This window comes from Danio aesculapii, chromosome 23 (assembly GCF_903798145.1).
Source record: "Danio aesculapii chromosome 23, fDanAes4.1, whole genome shotgun sequence".
Lineage (NCBI taxonomy): Eukaryota > Metazoa > Chordata > Actinopteri > Cypriniformes > Danionidae > Danio > Danio aesculapii.
Window position 1 is genome coordinate 24318724 of NC_079457.1, and position 23011 is coordinate 24341734.

Below are 23011 nucleotides of genomic sequence, written 5' to 3' on the forward strand. Positions count from 1 at the left end.
AAAATATGTGCATTTATATAATAAATCAAGCCCGTAAATATTTTCTTGAATGTCATGTAAATGGAAATACCAATGCGAAAATTAAACATGAATGCTTTATGCTGGGTTATTTTGATGGTTTGTATTTTAAGTTAGTTTCTCTTAATCAAACTCATCCTAGAAGGACTCCGGGTTACTTACTCTGGGATCTCATTGGTCAGTTGGCTTGAGAGCAGAAGGAAGACAACAGACACGCATGTGAGACAGACATAAGCAAAGACAACAAACAAAAGCTGTGCGTACAGAGACAGACAGTTGACAAAACGCACAAAAATACAACACATAAAGATGAATGGCATTCTGTGCCTTTGATTAAGGCTCAATTAAGTGTTTTGATGTGTATTTCTCAGTGGTGTGGTCCCTAATTGGCATGAAAAGGCAGCAATGAAAATTGAGCATAATATAATATAATATAATATAATATAATATAATATAATATAATATAATATAATATAATATAATATAATATAATATAATATAATATAATATAATATAATATAATATAATATAATATAATATAATACATAATAATATAATTAAATATAATATAATATAATATAATATAATATAATATAATATAATATAATATAATATAATATAATATAATATAATAATTCACTGATTTATTCAATTTATTTAAATACTGCAGTTTTTGAAGTTCAAAATTGTGCTAAATAGTCATATTTAGTCATATTTCTAAAACAGGGTGTTTGAAACACATCTTCATCAATTCAGATGAAAATTTTAGCTGATGATGTTTCTAATATAAAACACTTTATCATCTGATTTCTATACATTTTTAAATTGTCTCTTAATACTTTTTCCTTTAATGCTTTTTGTTTGAGCTGGTAGTTATGGTGTACATTTAAATTATGAGCAACAACAGAAGTACATGTCTAAAAGACTGATTATTTCCCAACAAATTCAACAACCTACATTGTATTAAAAAAATTGTGGACAAAACAAATAATGTCCTGGCAGAAAATGATCAGTAGACAGTGGGGAAAATAAGTATTGAACACATCATGTTTTTTGCTGAGAATCATGTTTCTAAAGGAGCTGTTGACATGGAATTAAACCAGATTTAGATAAAACCCAAACAATACAAACATAAAAATAAAACAAAACAAAACAGAACAAAATCTGAACAAAAATTAGATACTGTGTAATAACAATGGCATGACGGAAGTAGAAAGTACTTTACTGAAATGTAAGGTTTTTTTGGTGATGGCAGCTTAAAGACGCCTCTCATATGAAAAAGTCACATAAAATCACAAGAAATGCTCAGGTGTGATTTTTTTCACACACTTCAACAGAGTATTTTATATTGGATTCAAGTCATGTGATTAGCTGGGCCATTCTACAGCTTGATTTTCTATCTCTGAAACCATTAGAGAGTTTCGTTGGCTGTGTTATGGATCATTGTCTTGATTATATATCCACCCTGGTTTCATCATCCTGATAATGTAGATGTTAATAATATTAACTAATATTAGCTTATATTACTTTACAATGATGAAGGGCAGAGGGTTGCTGAATAACTTCTGAGAGACTTCAGCTGCTGTCTGGGCTTTCGTTGACTTTCTACACCTCCCTTTCTTCATGTGTTCAATACATTTTCCCTGTGGCATTTCATTTTATTACACATAACTTAATTTGTAAACGAATTGGGTATGTTTTCTTTGCATATATGGATTTATTTGGTTGTTAACAACATCCAGGGAAAATTTAAAGTCAATGGCACAATTAGAAATATATTTTCTAAGAAAAATGGTTGCTTATTTTCCCTGCTGTATATTCTGTTAAAAATAAACCTTTTATTAACAAATGGTCTAAATTAACATGGTTTTTTTATTTATTGATTGATTGCTTGATTTAATGAATTTTTTCTTCATTGAATGAAGGAAAAAAAAGGTAAAATTGTTGTTAGTGTAGTAAAACCATGGTACTTTTTTTAAAGGTCGATTTAAGTTAGTAATGCAGCCTGCTAATACTCCTTCATGAGCTAGTTATGTTGTAACTTTAAACTATGAGCACTATTTTTAAAGCAGCTTCTTCAACATCGGTGAAGACATTGCAATAAAATATATTACACTTGTAATTCAATCCTTTCTCCTGGAAACGGAATAAATGTTGACGTAATTGGTGCATGCTGGACCACTGACACATCAGACCAACCAGAGGAAGAGAAATCATCTGATAAGTGAGGAAGGAAGCAATTATCAAGACATGACGGTCAATGGTGCCTTAGGATATGTGTGGTAGTGAAGACGTGTGGTTTTGAGATCCCAGTGATGGTGAAGGAAGCTTCATTACAGCATATAAGCGTGATCCATCGCACTGCAGTCGTGAGACTCCTTCGGGTGCCACGCTAATTGGACCCAGCTAGGGTTCACGGAAAACCAAAGAGACAGACTATAGCGAAAGTGGTAATTGATGAGATCAAGCCATTAGCTAAAACGAGGAATCACGTCAGGCCTAAATGGGGCCGGAGTAATCTAACCTGTCATCGCTCCTCATTGACTGCTAATATAGCAATGAGCGAATCATTGTGATCATTGGGGAAAGCACTGACACAAGGACAAGCGCCTACATTACCTTTTGGTGACTCCGTTGTGATATTCGATGAATGTATGACCATCAAACGCAATGGCCTCCGTGTCCCCAGCGGACTTCTCGAATATTGCTGGAAAGGGGGAGAGAAGGAGTGAAATTACACCAATCGATGTGAGACAGGGCATTGTTAATTAAAGCAGAGCAAGAAAAAGAGTGTGATATATCGCAGGCTTCATCCTTGTGTGGTTTAATTAAGGTTAAAGATACAACAGAAGGACCCTGCAAGGTTAATGAGGTGAGAAAAAGTTCTTGGGTTTTTGTGACTGTGCCAATGTGTGTTTGCGATAAGCATACGAATCGAGGATGGCGTTATTTGTGAAAGTTTGGAGGCGTGGATTTAGCTAAATCTACATATGGAGCATATGACTGGCTGAAGCTGCCAAGAGCTATTCCTTTTAAGTAAGCTGTACAGTATGTTGATGTATGCTAAAGACGCATGCAAAGCTTGCCTTTAGGGAGTGTGAAGGAGTTGGCGGAGAAGCTATATTGGGTAATATGATTTTTAAAAAGTGATTAAATAAGGGACTTACTGTCCTGGCAGTGGTGTCCGGAGAATCCGTGGCGGCAGGCGCAATCGTAGCTGTTCAGCTTGGGGTTGCAGCGGCCTCCGTTCTCACAAACGTCTTTGGAGCAGGGATGGTAAGGATACATTGACACGTCGGTGGACGAAAGGGCATTATCAGCTTTCAGGACTTGAATTCCCATCAATTTAATCTGTGGAGTCAAAATGACATTTAAAATAGTAATATTCTAAATGTTATAGATGCATATACAACTTGTATACACATTGTGCATTGTCACAGATTAATATTTTACAGCTAATACTAGGGGTGTGACGAGATCTCGGGCTACTAAATCGCAACAAGATTTCTCGTCAAGGTGAGAAGTTGTCTCGTGAGTTGTGATGTTACGATGGAGCATGAGGGTGAATTCAGCACTGAAGATTGTGGAGGCAGGATTGGATTCGAACCGCAATCGTTTGCTTGGATGGGTGTGACGTAACCACTTTTTTCACCGGAGTTCAAAGGTTGCGGAGTCCAAAAGCAAAGGCTGCTACAACTGCAGCCACACAAATTTAACATGCATGGAATAGCACTTTGGATATGCTTAAAGTCATAATCATCATAATTTTTGAACAAATGTTGTTTACATCTGTTTAGATTACGCCACAATCAGTATTATATATTATTTACATACATAGATATTTATATATATATATACACTTCAGAGTTATACTTCTGTCACTTCTGTGTATATACGTGTATGTCGTGTGTGGTGTATATATTATGTCTATAACTTCACTGTGGATGGCAAAGTAAGAATTTCATTGTACAGGCAAACGTGATAATTAACAAATTGAATTAAATTGGATTGAATAAACACAAATCAAATTAAGACGTGATGTACAGACATTTAAACTCCATAATCAAACTATTACTGTCGAGTAGGACTTTTAGCTGTATTTTGCAACAGGATAAGCCATACACACACAGCTATTTGACACTATTCTCTGCACCTACCAAGTCAGTAAAGCACCACAGACAAACATATCTCCTCTGAGTGCACGTACACACACCCGTCATCAATTATGCCTTCCAGAATACGTAAATAGTTTTGCATTTTGTGATTTTTTTTTTCATTCGAATAAAAGACTATTTTCCATTAATAGATTACAAAAAAAAGTATAAAAATCTTGTCTCGTCTTGTGAACCCAATCTCGTGTCTTGTCTCATGGAGTAAGTGTCTCGTCACACCCCTAACTAATACAATATTGCCTCTGCTCACCTGCTACAGAGATAGATTTAAGATTAGAGTCAAAATTACTTTCAAAGTAGTAATTTTCTAAAGTCAAAACAGTTATGCAGTTATAATTTGTATACAATTTTCGCATTCTGAGTCGTCAGCTTAATATTTTTCACCTAAAAACATATTGTGTCTGCTTAGCTACTATAGAGACAGAAGTATGATTAAAGTCAAAACAACATTCAAACAGTTCATTTGTTTTCACGTTTTCACATATCAATTTATCTTAACAAAGTCAATTTATCTTAGAAACTTTAATTTATCAGGTAAAACCATATAGTACCTGATCAGATATTTCTCATTAATGAGTGAATGTGAAAAAATAAGAGTTTGAAATATGATATAACTGCATGCACCATTTCTTTCTGGTCAAAGCAAACCCAAATTCTTAACAAGTTCTGGTTTTCCTTTTTTTCCCCCCATGTAAAACCATAAAAATGTGTCTTTTGCCAATATGGAACCATAAATAATAAAAAAAGAATCCAAATATAATAAGTTTATCTTCTTTTAGCCAAATAGCTATTTGGGGAGTATTTTAGCAAATCACATTAAGGTCTGCCATCATTCTGGTAAGTAACATCCATTTTTTCCCATCCAATTATTTCCCAATGGGCAAAGTTAGCTTTATTCTCTCTGAATATCCCGTTTCACTTTGAAATACATCAACTGATGGAAGTAAAATGGCTTGTTAATGGGAATTCATGACTTTAATGCATCTGTAAGTGCTCTCACCTCCTGAATGGCCCCTTTGAAGCCATCTTTGATCGCAGCAGCTCTGGCTACTTTGCGGAAATCAGGAGCTCCGCCCACAAAGAGCGATTCCTTCAGATTGAGATCCGTGTGCTGATTCTGGACAACATAACAAACAAGTATAAGACACCACATCCTTAGCCTCAGTTCACTCTTCTAGCTATAAACTTCTTTAATGCAAACTCTAGCAAAATGTCAATATAATTTAATGGGTGATCTAGAATAGTACAGCGGCTGTAGTGAAACAGAGGATGGTTTACTGTACATCAGCAGGCTTATAGATTCGACTTTCACACCTAATTCTTATCCACATCAGTGTGAGTGTTGTATTACAATACCATAATTGATTTAAGCTCAGCTCCCTGAATGGTAAATGACTGTGAATCTAACATACAAGACAGGAGAAAAGCGATAGGAAGAAAAAAGTGAGAGAGGGATAATTGAAGAAGCGACTGAAATGAGGACGATTGATATGGATGGGTTTTTAATGAAGGAGTGTAATGAATGCCTGATTGTTCCTCGGACCTTTAAAATCTGGAGCTGTAAACTCTAATTGGTGCATCGCTCACACTGCGGATGACCATGAAACGAGCGTTTCTCCAACCTGTGTGAAAATCGCTTTAGTTACAGTGGGATTTTTCTGCATGAGGCTCTACTTAAAAAGAATTAAAAATCTTTATTTTATGTAGGCCAATTATTGCCTTGGGGGAAAGGCAAGTTAATTGCCGGGGAAAAAAAGAAAGAAAGATGGGACATCAACACCAATGCCAATATCTGACGTGTGGTCCAGCTCTCATTCCAGCGATATAAAAAGAAGAATAGCTAAGTACGGATACAGGCGAAGGCTTGAAAAGCTCTGGCTAAGGACCCGGAGGCCAGTCCAAACAACCGGATGGGCCAAGACAGCATAGCCAGGAATGTTTTCACCCAGCTGCTGTTTCATGTGGTCAGAGACGTGTGCAATGAGAAGTCTTGACACAAAGCTGCAATGCATCGACAGCCACAGGCTGGGAGAGACATTTTCACTCTCCGCTTCCCTGCCAGAACGAGCTGAGACTGAGATTGAGCAGGTGAAGTGAATAGCTAACTGCCAGCTTTATTTAGGAACATTCCCCAAGGGCCCTAGAAGCTTCATGCCTACTCAAACTGGCACATGCCCCCTCTGATATCGCGGCCAAGAATTTGAATGCAATTCTCAAGAAAAATGAGCAACGTCGATAATTAACTTGCACAATTGTTCTAGGTAAACAAAGGTGTTCATTTAAAATATGTGGGCACAAACATGGCCCCTCTGGCTGAGGGTTTGTTAACATGACAACTATGATAAATAAAAAAGATTTTCCTTTGAGGTTTTGAAAACTTTTGAGCACAGATGTCAACAGTCTAAATGACTGCCGTTTACACAGATCCATGAAATGACAGGCCAGTAGGTATCTCACTCCTGTATTTCACTGTTATTGTTTTGGTTGTGAAGTGCTTATACATTAATATAAACTGAACACTATATTGGATGTTTGTGAACCTGGACCACAAAACCAGCCCTTTGTTTCATCAGTATATTTTTGCAATAGGCCAAAATTAATTATTTTTCTTTTAGGATAAACATCATTAAAATATTAAGTAAATTTCCTTTTTCTTGAATACATGTTGATAATATCCTACTCTAAATGTAGCTTTTGATTAGTTATATGTATTGCTAAGAACTTAATTTGTTCAACCTTAAAGGTTCCCTCTTAAACTTCAAATTTTACAATTTTAAGTAGTTGTATCTCAGCCAAATGTTGTCCTAACAATTTATACATCAATGGAAAGATTATTTATACTGTTGCAGTATGTGCTGTATGCACCTCAACTTCCAAAAATTGACACTTATCACTAGTTTTGTGGTCCAGGGTCATATATAGTTTATGTGTGGACCAGTGGTGTAGTTGACACACATTTACTCCGTATGCCTACTTTTTTCCATGAGCTGTTTTGGTAATACGACTTCAGAGGATCAATAATTGCGTATACCCTCGGTATACTCACTTGTTTTGCTGATTAATTTTCCCTAATTTATGTACATTCGCGTCCTCTTTAACTGTATACCAAATGTTTTTTTAACTAGCACCTTAATTTGTTGCATTTGGTGCATTTTGCCCCCTGCCGAAAGTTTTTCGAAGACGATGACAAGTCAACTGAATTATGTCTCACTGAAATGTTCAGGTACAATTATAAAACAGCTTGGACGTCGCTTTAGCCCCCCAATATTTCTATTCAGCCACCCCTTTAAACTCTTGTGATTAACTCATGAAATGTACGCTACTAAATATCAGCTGAGTCCTCTTTAAATTTGATATGAAAATGTCAGCAGACTCCCGCTCCTGTTTTCAACTCGTTTTTCATTTAATCAGCAAACCACAGCTGTGCAGATCGAGAGCAGAAGTGTGTTTATCGATATATTGTTATAATATCGGGTTTCCCTATCTACACTGTTTCCTCATTTGGGTTTTTGAAGAAGTGTGCTTTGCTTTCCTGAATTTTTTTTTTTTTTTTTATATTTCAAATTTACAGTTTGTTAACAACATACAATACTTGATATAGCTGTCTTGAAACGTGATTTTTTTTGTACAGTATTAAAATAAATAAATAGATATTATATTTATATATTTGTAAATAAATGTATATATATGTATATATATATATTTTAAATAGGCTTATTTTACAAGTCCCCTAGAGGTAAACAGTTGGGTTTTACCACAGCTTATCGATATATTGTGTATATTTAGCCAATCTCCGGGTCTGCTGGGGGCACTATTATCTAAGCATAAATTATTGCATAGGATTAGACTATTAGCATCTCACTTTAAAATGAACAAATTTGTTTAAATATTTTTCCTTTTTAAGTGGACAGTTCACCCCTCATAATTTACTCAACCTTTACTTATTCCAACCCAGGTTGTCTTTTTTATTCTGTTGAACAGAAAAGACAATATTTTGAAGAAAGCTGGAAACCTGTAACCATTGACCTCCATAGTATTTGTTTTCCTTTTGTGGAAGTCAATAGTTACAGGTAACTTAGTTCAATAAATACATATTGCTAATGAATCAAAGAAACATTGACATCATTTCGTTGCCTACTTTTAAAATTTGGGTTGGGTGGGTAATAATACACCACCTTTTTTTAGGACTACACTACTGGTGTGGACTATAGCACTATTATTAGGTCCCCAAAAGGCAGTTATTGTGTAAATCAATGACCAAAATGCATTAAAAATAAGTTGTTCTTGTTTCTTTTTAATATTAAAATAGATTAGATTTTGTCAATAATATTTTAGAATATTACTGTTATTCCTTTTTTTTTAAATAAATATTTGATTAAATAAATGAAGCCTTGGTGATTAAAAGAGTCTTTAAAAATGATTGATGACCCCACACCTTATGTGTGTATTTACAACACACATTCATTTGAAAGTTTGTGGTTCAAAAGTTACACTTTTGCACCCGAGTCTCCTTGGATGCTCAAAAAACCCCACAAGGCTATCACATCTTAGATTTATAAATAGCATTTCTTTCTCTTTGGTCATGTCTTCAGTAGCCTAGGGCACCGAGTGAGCTAGGACTGTCATTGGTACCACCTCAAACAAACAACAGCAGCAACAACAACAACAACAAAAAAGTGCATGACGCCCCTGAAGGGTCCAAAAACAAATGTGCCAAAAGAACAACTCCACCGCGCTCTCTTCCTTTCACATCTTTTCTTCTTTAGATAACACTCCGTTTCTCTCCCACGCCAGCAGCCTTTTTTTTATGCAGTCTACATCCACAGTGAGGCGGTTTAATGGCCCTCCCACGCGAGACTAATGAAGACATTTCATTGTTGTTGGAAGGGTGATGAAACAATGGTGGTCAAATGATAACTCTCTCCCTCGTCGCCCCCATACCAGCTGGTCTGAGGTGAAAGCCAGATCTCTCTCTGTCTCATCCCTTTCAGCATATGGAACGGTTTGAAGAGGAGAAAAAAAAGAAAAACTCCCCTTTGATTTGTTTGACCGGATCTCGACTAATGAACGATGAAGCTGAAATGGACAAGTTGCTTTTGGTTGGAATGAGGATGTCGATTTGAGAAAGCGATTTCAGACTTCAGTCATTACCTTGCGTGATTTCTTATATCCAGACAGCACACAAACAGAGCACAGGGGAAGGAAGAAAAAAAATGTTACCAGAGAAGAAAGCACAGAAGATGTCAGTACACACAGTCCAGCATGCAGTAAACTATAAGCCTGAGGAATAAAACATTCACACGCGTAACTCAAGCAAGACACTTAGCATGCAGGTCGCAAATAAAAAAATATATAGGTGTGTGTACAGTGCATCAGAAACCAATGTGTGGAGTAAATCAGGAATGACATTAAAAGTCGAACTATGTTTTACACTACTGCACATACATTATTTATTTTTGCTTTGTGATCTGGTGCTGTAGTTAAGAGCATGCTCAGTGAAACGGCCATTGAGGCAATATGAAACTATTTCTCTTTGGGTTTCGCTTCTGGCACTGCTTTTTAGAATGAGACCCTTTTGACTTCTTTACATTTTTCATCTCTCATCCTCTCATATAAACATATTTCATTTTTAATAATAGAGATTCATTTCAAAAGTTTATTATATAATAGGGGCACTAAATATACAATTAAGCAGTTCAATAATAGTATTATTGGCACAGTTTTATAGACATTTTAAAAAAGATTCTAGTTCTAACACATTACATGCACTTTCTATATTAATATAAATAAATTGTGCATAATTACATGCCATCCACTACCTGACAAAAGTCTTGACGCCTATCCAAGTTTTTTAACAATAAATAATAACTTGACTTCTAGTTGATCATTTGGTATCAGAGGTGGCTTATATGAAAGGCAAAGGCCTCTAGATTACGCTTATTTGGACCAAAATAAAATATGGTCATGCCTTGATTTTTTAATTATTAAATTAGGACAGTAAGGTCTGACTTTGCTTAGACAAAAGTCTTTCACTTAACAGAAATATATATATATATATATATATATATAGTATAGAATATAAGGTCATGGACATCTTTTATGCCTCCTCCATCTTACCCCAGATAACATTATATGCTCAATAATGTTCAAGTCTGGTGACTGGGCTGGCCAGTCCTGGAGCACATTGACCTTCTTTGCTTTCATGAATGTAGAGCCTGAAGTACAGTATGAGAAGGAGTGGTATCCTGCTATAGAATTTGTCCTCTCCTGTGGTTTGTAATGTAATGGGCAGCACAAATGTTTTGATTCCTCAGACAGTTGATATTGCCATCCACTCTGCACATCTCTCGCACGCACCTATACTGAATGTAATCCAAACCATGATTTTTCCTTTGCCAAACTTGACTGATTTCTATAAGAATCTTGAGTCCATGTGGGTTCCAATAGGTTTTCTGCAGTATTTGTGATGATTGGGATGCAGTTCAACAGATGATCCATCGGAAAAATCTACTTTCTGCTACTTTTCCAAATGATCAACTAGAAGTCAAGTTATTTTTTGTTGCTCTTACAACTGGGATAGACGACAAGACTTTTCTCAGGTAGTGTAACCATTTAGTAAGTAAAGCAAACTCAAAGCAATTCATAACTTATCGGTTTAGTGGCTAATTTGTATGACTTTGTACAATCTCATTCATACATTGTAGTATGATTCAGTTATCCACCAATGATGGTTGTGTTTAGGGGTGGGGCTGGGGCACGCCTTTAAAAAAAAAAAAATTTCATACAAATGAAATTGTGTGAATTCATACGAATTAGCTATGAATTAGCTGACAATTCATAATAGTTTAATAATATTTTTTTAAGAGATCGGCCTGGTAAGTACATATGATGAACAATTAATTTAGGGTGCTTTCACACCTGTAGATCGATTGTTTTGTTCTGAAACAGGGATTTAAATTGTTTCAATGTTTAGTTTTGTTCTTGGTGTGGTTTGTTTTCACACGGCAAAGTTTCTAAATGAACCAAAATAGTAAAAATAAGCCATAATCAAGTAAATTCTCCTCACATTAGTCAGTTTCTGGGTTTATTTGAGAAGCAGTTTACACAGATACACAGACGTACAGATGCCACTGGTGCATTCCACTGAGTGTAGTGACACTTCCGGTGGCATGTCCGGTTTTCACTCTCATGTGCCACTCGATAGTGGCATGTGTGACTGACATTAGTAACCTGTGTCAGTGACAGTGTCTGCGGCTGCAGTGAAATCTCCAGCAGTGACATCGACACCCGGCAAAGCTTAATCACGCTAATAAACAGACACAAAATTATGTTTAATCATTACGCTGCTGTTAACATAATTTACGACATCACAAGTTAGTTTATATTCTTAGTTATACCTTCCATTTTTATTGCTACAATACATAATATTTAGTCATTTGACAATACATGTCAGTGGATATCACTGGCGTGTGCCACTAAAACTCATTGTGACATGCTGATCTATTGTGCCGTATGTATTGTATCGCGGCCGTTCTTTGTGGCTACAATATGACCTTCTCTGATTATTTATTTATTTCAGAGTCCCACAGATTCTGCTCAGCAGTCATACATCGTTATTTTAATTTATGATGTTGAGCAATAAGACATAAGCGAAAAGCTGCACTTTAATTTTGACACCCACAGATATAATCACCAAATATAAATAAGAGGTACGATTTTCTCATACATAGCCATTTCAGTTGTCAAGGGTAGTAAAAATCTATCTATTGACTCAATCTATTAAAAAATGTTGGCTGATCTATGCATTACTGGCTTAAATTTTAGAGAGAAATAGATGAACCGACACTGCAGTCCGATCATGAAGAAGATCAATGTTGATATTTCTTTTGAGGTGTCAGTGCAGGAACGAATTTATAAGACATTATAAGATTAAAATATGGAAAAATATCCGATGGTAATTTCTGTCATTTTTCCTAACAAATAAACAGTTCTAGTTAATATTTCAGCATGCTTTCAATATGAAACCGCCCTCCTCATAATTCTCTCTTCATATAGCAATATATGCCTGTTACATATCCAAAATATACTGTGATATAGCCTGGTTCGTTAGTTTATTGAATCATATTGCTTTCTCAGTACAATCGATCTGCTACAGAGTTTGTTTTTATCGAGCTGAGACCACATTATTCAGGCGATATCAGACCGATTGTTTTAGCGAGGATCCATGCAAGATTGCTGGATTCACGTATGCCAAACGAACAACGTTAACTGAGCAAACGAGTCAGGTTCCGAAACAAACGTCTGGGTGTGAAAGCACCCTTACACTAATGAAACATTTTACGCTAACTACTGCGAAATACAGCATAGACTGTGTTTCTATTACAGTTTAAAGTATTACCATTAGACTTTTAGGTTTTCTGAACAATTGTTGCATTGTCTGTAACACATCTGAAGAGTTAATTGACTTATGTCAGTCAGTTAAATTAAGCCAATTAACGTCAAGCAAGCAAAATATACAAAACTTATAGTCAGGTGTATTTCTCTTGGGGTTTCCCCGCTTCAGGCGCCCCTTTAAAACGAGACCCTTCTGGTTTCTTCCCATTTTTCATCTCTCATCCTCTCATGCTCTCGCTTTAATACGATTTCCCTGCCTCTACCGCTGCAATGAAACACAATTATCATACGTAGGAAGGTTTAATGATGAGAAAAGGCACACTTAAGTGCCTACGCGTAAGACTACATGGAGCTAATCACAAATTACACTGTTTGGAATAACTGGAGGATGAGAGAGAGTTTGGAGATTATTACACAGCCTCGATTTGTGTACGAGAGCGGCCTGGTTGTACTTTGGTTTTGACACAAGCTCTGGCAGAGGCTGCTGGGATTGATCTGAGTGGGTGCGGATTCGAAGAACAACAGCAGAGTCATTTCCACATGGCAATTAAAAGCAAATGGAGGGCCACAGACAAAAGACCACAAGTACGAAATGGAAAAAAGGGGAAGTTTCTAAAGCTTCCCACTCATGCACCGCAGACCCCGCGTCAAAGGCAGACAGCGAACAAAACTTTAAAAGTATGCACAAAACAAAGCAGGACTTTCTGGTCAGTAGCAATGTGATAATATCACGGTTTCTTTTAAATGCACCGTGATAATATCATGGTTTACGCTGAAAGGTCAATAGCATGGTAGCTACATGAATATGGTAATCATTCAATACCATGCAATAAAGTGGAGTCCAAAAGTCTTTCGTTTTAGAGTTTTTAAATGCTTGTGCAACACTTTTCTTTTTCAAAGTGTTGTTGTTGAATGTTTTAAAGTTGTGAATTGATTTGATCATGATTTAGAGGCTAATGGTTTGATTATAAAACAATTCTCAGTGCATCTTTGTCCTCTAATTCTTTTATTAACCCATTAGCATTCCTGTATTTCTGTAACTAAGCACTCAGGCAGAACACTGCTAAACAAATTATATGAATAATAAAATGTTTACTAGCTACTACAGTATAAATAAACATACAAACAATATTCCATCTATTCAACAGCAGCGTTTAAGTAATAAATAATGAAGTAATTGAATAATCGATTGAAATCTGTTGTATTTTGATTATCATTAATGACACAGATTAATGCAGCATGTTAATTACTTTAAGACCTAATGATTGAATCTAATTTATTGTTACACATCAGATCCTCCCCCTCTACGGCTTTCATTCCAAATTACATATTGAAGAAAGTTAGTTTGCATGTATGTTTTGGAAGGACAATAACATAATAAAAACAAATACTGTTTATTACACATTATTTGTACTTGCTATATTAATACAAATATGCATAATTCCAACTTTGTCTCCATTATAACAAGGACATTGTAAAATAGGGCTGAGCGATTTGGCCTAAAATCAAAATCTCAATTAGTTAACATTAATGTTAACATTTTAACTCGATTTCGATTAAAGAATGATTATTTTACTTCTTTAACAAGTTTTGTGTGTTACTTGATTTTAAAAATAATGAGGGAAACACACACTATGTGCCATCTATGATTATTTATTAAACATCAACGTTGAACAACTGAAATTTAAACACACATTGCATAAAACAAACTGTTTTTTTTTTTCTTATAAAAAAGTGAAAATAAATAACTGGCTCTTTTGGAAACAAAATCAATTATTTACAATCTTACATTTTTAACATTAAAAGTAGAAAATAAGCAGTATCTCTTCTAAATAAATAACTCTTGTAGTCCTGTAAATAATATGTTAAACTCTGCATTTCTTGAATCTTCTATAAACAAACATTTTAATGTAAATAATAGTTTTATTATAATGGAAAATATGCCGTCTCTGGCGCAGCTTCCAATCATCGTCAATGAAGTGCAAACTTGTGACGTGTAGTTACTTTTTTAGAGGTTCATGGGTATGCGCATGAAGGCTGCGGCAGACCATACTCATGCGTTCGATGCAGAAGTATAAAGTAGCCTTAACAGAGCGGGGTCACGTGACCACACACAGTAGGGAAAGTAGTTGAAAAAATTGTCCTGGGTTAGATCAATTATAGGTTCGGAGTGTCGATTTCAACTACTTTTTGAGTAATAGCCTTAGTGTATAATCAAATATAAACTGCTTTTTTTCTATTACATTTTAGACTATCATCATTAGAATTCCAACAAAATGTATATTTGGAGTAATTCTTTTTTTTCTGGAATACTAAAGCACATATAAAGCATCTTGCAACTAATCATGTGTTAAGGCAATTAAGGTCAAGCAAGTGAAATATGTGCAATGCAAATTTGACACAATGAATAGTCTAGTTTGAGTTTTTTTTTCTGTTTTACATTACACTCAAGAGCACATGAACAACACAAGCTTGAATAAAGCCTTATGATCACAAGCCTTCCAGCTAGACTTAATGATGCAAAGAACATTTTACCATCTGTACAAGAGTCACATGCATAGCGTACACTTATTCGATTAGTGACCTAGAAAAAGTATGAAATCTGAATTTATTTATACTACTGGTCAAAAGTCTGGGGTCAGGTTTTTTTATTATATATATATATTTTTAAAGAAATTATTCTGTTCATCAAGGTGGCATTTATTAAATGTAAAAAAAATTTAATTGTTAAATATTTATTAAAATTTTAAATAACTGCTTTTTTATTGCGTTCTAATATATATATATATATATGTATATATATATATATATATATATATATATATATATATATATATATATATATATATATATATATATATATATATATATATATATATATATTAAAATTGGAAATAAAAATGTCTAAAATTTCAGTACTTTTGGACTCTACTGTATATTACACTGCCATCATATTACTTTTTGCCAAGGGTCGGAACAACTAGTTCTTGTAAATTTGGATGATGTTTGTGGCCTTTGTCAGGCAGAATATGCATAAGTTTGTTCTCCTACCGGCGCCTCTCCTCTGACAGGGTCTTTGCCGTTAAATTTTATTAAATTTAATTGTTAAATATTTATTACAATTTTAAATAACTGCTTTTTTATTGCTTTCTAATGTTTCAAATGAAATGATTACTCCAGTCATTACTGCTGTTATTACTATAACCATTCAGAAATCACTGTAATATTAATTATTATTATGATTACTATTATTATTATAATATTATTACTATTATTATTATTAGTAGTAGTATTAATAATAATAATTAATATTAGAGTGATTTTTGAAGGATCATGCAACTGCAGACTGGAGTAATGAAGCTAAATAAATGATTAATGACTACTTAATGATAATGACTATATGACTACTTTTGAACAGTTATTTTATAGTGCATTAACATTTCACAATTTTACAATTTGTACTGTATTTTTAATGTATCTTATTGTTTAAAAAATTATTTATTTACATTTTTTTAAACCTTTAAGAATCCTATTGACCCCAAACGTTTGACCGGTAGTGTATATATATTTTAAATTTGGAAATAAAAACTTCTAAAATTTCAGTACTTTTGGACTCCACTGTATATTACACTGCCATCATATTACTTTTTGGCAAGGGTCGGAACAACTAGTTCTTGTAAATTTGGATGATGTTTGTGGCCTTTATCAGGCAGAATATGCATAAGTTTGTTCTCCTACCGGCGCCTCTCCTCTGACAGGGTCTTTGCCGTTAATGCTAATCTCTCCTTTTCTGCTGGCCCGTTCTAGGTTCACCGTGTTCCACTCGTTCAGCTTGATTTTTTCTTTACTCCTGTCACGCACATGCACAAAAAGAAGGAAAGAAATGTTTATTTGGCCCTCATAACAGAGATATGAGAATAAACACAAAAGCTAAAGTTAGATAATGGAAGCTGCAAGCGAACAGAACGCAGCTGAGTAATCTGAATTTAATTTCTTATGAATATGACTAGAGCGCCTGTTGTTTACCTAATGACAGCTGGCCCTTTGCCCAGGTCATATCTGAACTCCAGGATGCCGTCATTAAGAGAGAGCGAGATGAAATCTCCTTTGCCGTCCGTCTTCTGACCATTGTAGAAGATCATCCCTTTGGAGTCATTGGCCAGTAGAACGATAGTCATGCTGAATTTTTGCCTATGGGGGGGAGTTTAATTAGATGAAGAACATTTTTTTTTCTTTCTTGATAGAGGCACAAACATAATGTGAGAAATGTTCGCATTCAGTCTGTGAGTCTACATGAATAGGTCAAAATTGTCAGAAATGGATGAACTAATTATAGAGTTAACAGCTCGACCAATTGAACATCATTTCTGAGTCATGTCCGAATGCAAATTAACTCCAAATTGTTGGACACAAAATAAGAGTGAGACCAAGCATAATAAAACCAGATATGTTTACCAGTTATTTTTCAGATTAATGGTCATTAAGTGGAAATAATATTAATTATGATTGAAATTATTACATAATACTAATATAATATAATAATAATAACTATAAAAAATAAATAAATAGTCAATAAATAATCATGCACATGCAGTTTTTAGTTAAATATTAATATAACTAGTAATATTAATAGTAATAATAACAATAAAAACAATAACAATACTATATTGTTATTATTATTAATAATAATAATAATAATAATAATAATAATAATAATATTAATATTAAATAAATAAATAGTCAATAAAAATCATGCACATGCAGTTTTTTAGTTAAATATTAATATTACTAGTAATATTAATAGCAATAATAATAAATAAACAAATACTTAATAATAATAATAATAATAATAAGAAGAATAAAATTTTTATTATTAATAATAATAATAATAAATAAATAGTCAATAAACAATCATGCTCATGTAGGTTTTAGTTAAATATTAGTATTACTAGTAATAATAATAGTAATAATAACAATAAAAACAATAACAATACTTTATTCTTCTTCTTATTATTATTAATAATAATAATAATAATAATAATAATAATAATATTAAATAAATAAATAGTCAATAAATAATCATGCACATGCAGTTTTTTAGTTAAATATTAATATTACTAGTAATATTAATAGCAATAATAATAAATAAATAAATACTTAATAATAATAATAATAATAAGAAGAAGAAGAAGAAGAAGAAGAATAAAATTATTATTATTAATAATAATAATAAATAAATAGTCAATAAATAATCATGCACATGCAGTTTTTAGTTAAATATTAATATTATTAGTAATATTAATAGTAATAATATTAAATAAATAAATATTTAATAATAATAATAATAATAATAATAATATAATTATTATTATTAATAATAATAATAATAATAATAATAATAATAATAATAATAAATAGTCAATAAATAATCATGCACATGCAGTTTTTTAATTCAATATTAATATTACTAGTAATATTACTAGTAATAATAATAAATAAATAAATACTTAATAATAATAATAAGAACAAGAAGAATAAGAATAAAATTATTATTATTAATAATAATAATAATAATAATAAATAAATAATGAATAAATAATCATGCTCATGTAGTTTTTAAGTTAAATATAAATATTACTAGTAATAATAATAATAATTATTATAAAAACAATAACAACACTATATTATTATTATCATAAATAATAAGAATAATAATAACAACAGCAACAACAACAACAACAACAACAACAACAACAACAACAACAACAACAACAACAACAACAACAACAAAATATTATTAATATTATACTTATTTATAAATATATTTATTTATTATTGTTGTTATTATTATTATTATTTAATAAATATTACTACTAAAATACAAGTACTAATTTTAGATAATAAAAATATATACAGTATGTTACCGTATTTATGAACAGTTAATAAAGACACAAAATATATGTTGTTAGTTTATGAATTATGCTGTCCTGAAAAAACAACAACAACAACAACCAAAAAGACAATTTGCCATCTCATTTCTGAAGCCCACCATTTATCATTCTGTCATGATCATCATCATCATAAATGAAAAATATCCATTTGCAGCGTAATACCTGAGATCCTGGCCATAGGAATGGAGGCCTTTGAGCTCCAGGAAAGAATCTCCAGTGAAGTAAGGAATGAAAGCGCCTCCCTTGTCTGACACTGAGAAATGTGAAAAAGTCCATTATGTTTTGCAGACAACTTAATGCGTTTGAGATGGGAGAGTTCCTCCAATTATGAGAGCAGACAGTGACACGGTATATAACTTTCAGGATCACACACACACACACACACACACACACACACACACAGACACACACGTACATCAACACACAGCTCTGCCTTTCAGCCCAGCATGAAGCCTGCAGTAATTACACAGGATGAGCGCATGCTCGGTTCGGGATGGCAGACTGAGATTAAAAAGCTAATTAGCTATTGTTTAACACAGCGCCAGCACCAGCACCAGCATTGTACATGAAGACACAACACTTGCACACAGCACAAGGAAGTGGAAGTCAAAGTGAAAAGTGACAAAGCAGAGACCTTCATTTCATTCAGTTTATGGACTTGACAATATCCAGCATTACAGGAAAAACTGCTGCTGGGGGAAACTATTGGTCTGCAACTGCACAATTCTTCGTTAAATTAAAAAAATGTATTAAAAACACATAATACTTGCACAGTACTGTTTAAATGTTTGGGATCAGGCCAATTTATTAATGCTTTCATCTATTTATTCTATTCTATTTATTGTAGTGTATAAAGATCTGATATTACTCATTCATAAAAATATTGACTTTTTTGCAGAAAAATTATACTTCTGAACAAAATTAGGTTTATTCCAACAAATATTGACAACCCAGGCTTATTCTGAGAACGTAGTCCCGGGGACGTTTCTGGAGACCGCGAAATACGTCCCGGGAGGTACGTATTTGTGCGGTTTTTGTTTTCGCGAGCCCGCGAGAGGCCGCTGTGCGCGCTTTTTCCCGCGCCGTTCTCGCGTAAACCCGCTAGAGGCCACTGTCGAACGACCTTCCGCCTGTCTGCCTGGATGACGGAATGATTGACCGTGCGACCGGCCAATCGGCTGACCCACCCTCCTCCATCCCTAAACCCAACCAACGAAAAGCCGTCCAGAAAAAGAAAAGCCCTCGTCCGATTTTTACCACGTTTTCGGATTTTGACCACATTCTCACCCTGTGACGAACTTGTTCGCTTCATTTTTTGGATTTTGTTTTTGTTTTCTTACCTGATTTCTGGAACCGCTCTTCCCCGGACTCGAACCCGGTCGTCGTTGTCGTCGTGGTCAGCCCCTCTCTGCGCCTTGAGTCCGCCAGAGTACACGAAGAGCTAACCGGACAAACTGGCTGCAGCGGGAAAGCCCTCCACACGGAGGCGAGCGGCCGGCTGGCCGGCCGGCGAGCGCCGAAGGGAACGGCGTCACACCGCCCCGCAGCGTTCGCTTAAAAAAATTAAATGCAGCCGTACGTACCCCCGGCTACGTATTTCGCGGTCTCCAGAAACGTCCCCGGGACTACGTTCTCAGAATGAGCCTGGGTTGCATATTGATTTCTTAAAGGTACAGTGCTTTGAAATGTAACATTTTTTATTCGATGTGTGATATAATCTCAATTGAAAAATGTAGAGAGACTGGGACAGGCTGGGAGCAGCTCCTCTATAAAAAAAACAGCCAATAGTATTTAGTTTTAGCACAGCTCTGCCAGTGAGAGCGGTTGGGACATGTCAGATGTTATAGAATAGTTGATTAGTGGAGATTTGATGAGAGTGGGTGGTGTGGGGCATATGTCGTGGACGAAAGTGAAAATAGTGGGGCAAGAGAGTGGATGGGGGGTGATAGGATCTCTAATAGTATCTCTGGGGGCCCCAAAATGGAGTTGGCCCTTAAAATCATCCTAACTTGAAATCAATGATCAAAAAAAAATTAGGCAGAAGTGACAAACTGCAAGATTTACATGTTTATATTTGTTTTATATCTTCTAAAGATGAATTTTGTCACTGCTTTGGAACACACTAGCTAATTGATATTCTTAAAATTAACAGACTGAAACTAACATCTAAAAATATATATTTTAATTTTCACAGGACCTCTAATGCTTCAATTAAATTAAAATATTCTTAATGTGTGCCTGAAAATGAATTAAAACATGTAAAAACATAAACAGTTACTGTGTTACTGTTGATATTTTGACAAACAGTCATTTCAATGAAGAAATACTCTAAAAGGCTTTTTGATTTCAAATGGAGAAGAACTGTCATCAGTAGCTTTAAGAATAACAAACACATACAATAGCAATAAAATGTAAATCCAGATATTTTTTTATTTTATATACTAATTTTTATACCAAGCTCTATATTTAATTCGCTTCATACATGTATTTCGAAATAATTCATAAAGCTCCACATTTATTTTAAACAAATGTAAAAATATGTTGTATTTAGCTTTTGCATTTTGGCCATTCACCCCTTCCACAATTTTAATACTTAATCAAACCTATTCTAAACCTTCATTAAATAATGCATTGTTTAGCATTAAACGCTCTGTACAATTCTAATTTCATTCATTTATTTTCCTTCGGCTTACTCCCTTTATTCATTAGGGGTCGCCACAGCGGAATGAACTGCCAATTTATCCAGCATATGTTTTACACAGCGGATATTCATTCACACACATACACTACGGCCAGTTTAGTTTATTCAATTCACCTATAGCTCATGTCTTTGGACTGTGGGGGAAACCGGAGCACCCGGAGGAAACTCACATGAACATGAGGAGAACATGCAAACTCCACACAGAAATGCCAACGGACCCAGCTGGGACTCAAAACCTGCGACCTTCTTGCTGTGAGGCGACAGTGCTAACCACTGAGCCACCGTGTCACCCTCTTTTTTCATATACCTTTCTTTTTATTCTGTAATACATCCCACTATAAAAGGTAAATGGGCTACAAACACTAATTCACATTGACTATAAAAATCTAATGGATAGAGCTAATGGATGAATCATGTATTCGCTTTAGTGCTTTAGTCCAGCAGTGTGTCAGAGACAATAGCATATACTGTAACTCCCGAAAGTTAAAGTGTTTCCTGACGGGACTGTTACATAACGTACAATTCATTTTTCTTTACACATAATTTCCCCTTCGGCCTGGTCCAGCAGGGAATGTCTTTTTACGACGAGTGATTTTGTCATTTTATAGGTGCCAACCAACCAGAGCCGGACAGTCTCTTATCTGAAAAAGCCACTCTCTCTGGACACTTTGCCCGACTGACTCTCCATTAATCATGATGTGCTGCTGACTGATAGAATTACTCATCTCATTGATTTAAGCCATAAAAAAAATACACCCCGTCTGATGGATGCGCTCAACTCATTGATTCTGGTTCACCTCAATTTATTTTAATCACTGGCTAATGGAGACTTTCTTAGACAAAAAGGTGACTCTCTGGTCGTCGCGTTTGACAGTTCTGGGTTAAACAGATGTATGTGGCGAATGTTGAAATCGGCCCCGCCCACAGTTAATGACATCATCTATATTGCTAATATGTTTATATTGAAATTGCATTGCTGATATAGACTGACAGTAAGGATGGTCATATAAATGACAGAATGGGAGAATCTAATTTTCAGTAAATACTTGAGGATGTACAGTGAATGTGCGGGAAACTACAGTGTGTGACAGTTGAGTTCTGGAAGTAAAAGTCCCACTTACTTTCTTCATAGACGAAATGATTTTTTATGATAACCCGTGAAGTCAGCTTTATTGAAAGCTCTGAGGTTGTTAATCGTTATCTTAAACAAGGTTATATGATTTCGTTGAAGCCATTAGTCTGCATTATTTACTCTAACTGTCAATATTTCTATTTTAAATCCAGAAGAAATGCTAGCAGACATTAGAATAATTTACACCTAATAAATCCTGCATATCCAGAGAAACTGAGTATTCATTCATTGATTCATTTTCCTTCAGCTTAGTCCCTTATTTATCAAGGGTCGCCACAGTGGAATGAACCGCCAACTATTCCAGAATATATGTTTTACACAGCGGATGCCCTTCTAGCTGCAACCCAGTACTGGGAAATGAGTATTTTCAAGTAGTCTGCTATTTTTTTATATAGAGTTCATGCATTTATAAAAGGTATACTCTTATAAACATATTCCCTCTATATTTAAGGTCTGAAAACACTGAATATTCCACAATATTGTATAGAATATTCTATTCTACATTCTGTATATAAACCAATTTTCTGCCAAAACGAGGCTCTGACTGATACTATTCTTACAATGTGTAAAATTTTGAAGGCACATTATTATTACCTATTGGGCAAATTCAATGAACTAATAATGATCTTGAAGTGGTATTATT

The 23011-nt window shown here is 34.3% G+C and overlaps 1 protein-coding gene across 1 annotated transcript in view; it reads right to left on the minus strand.

The window, feature by feature from the left end:
- The window catches only part of agrn (agrin), a 463463-nt gene that overhangs the window by 20957 nt on the left and 419495 nt on the right, over positions 1-23011 (minus strand). Inside the window, exons 29-35 of the mRNA XM_056448992.1 lie at positions 18698-18788; positions 16611-16775; positions 16323-16434; positions 5191-5307; positions 3186-3369; positions 2638-2725; positions 181-204 (exon numbers count right to left, since the gene is read on the minus strand). Coding sequence (XP_056304967.1) covers positions 181-204; positions 2638-2725; positions 3186-3369; positions 5191-5307; positions 16323-16434; positions 16611-16775; positions 18698-18788 — 781 coding nt within the window. The remainder of the gene's footprint in view (positions 1-180; positions 205-2637; positions 2726-3185; positions 3370-5190; positions 5308-16322; positions 16435-16610; positions 16776-18697; positions 18789-23011) is intronic.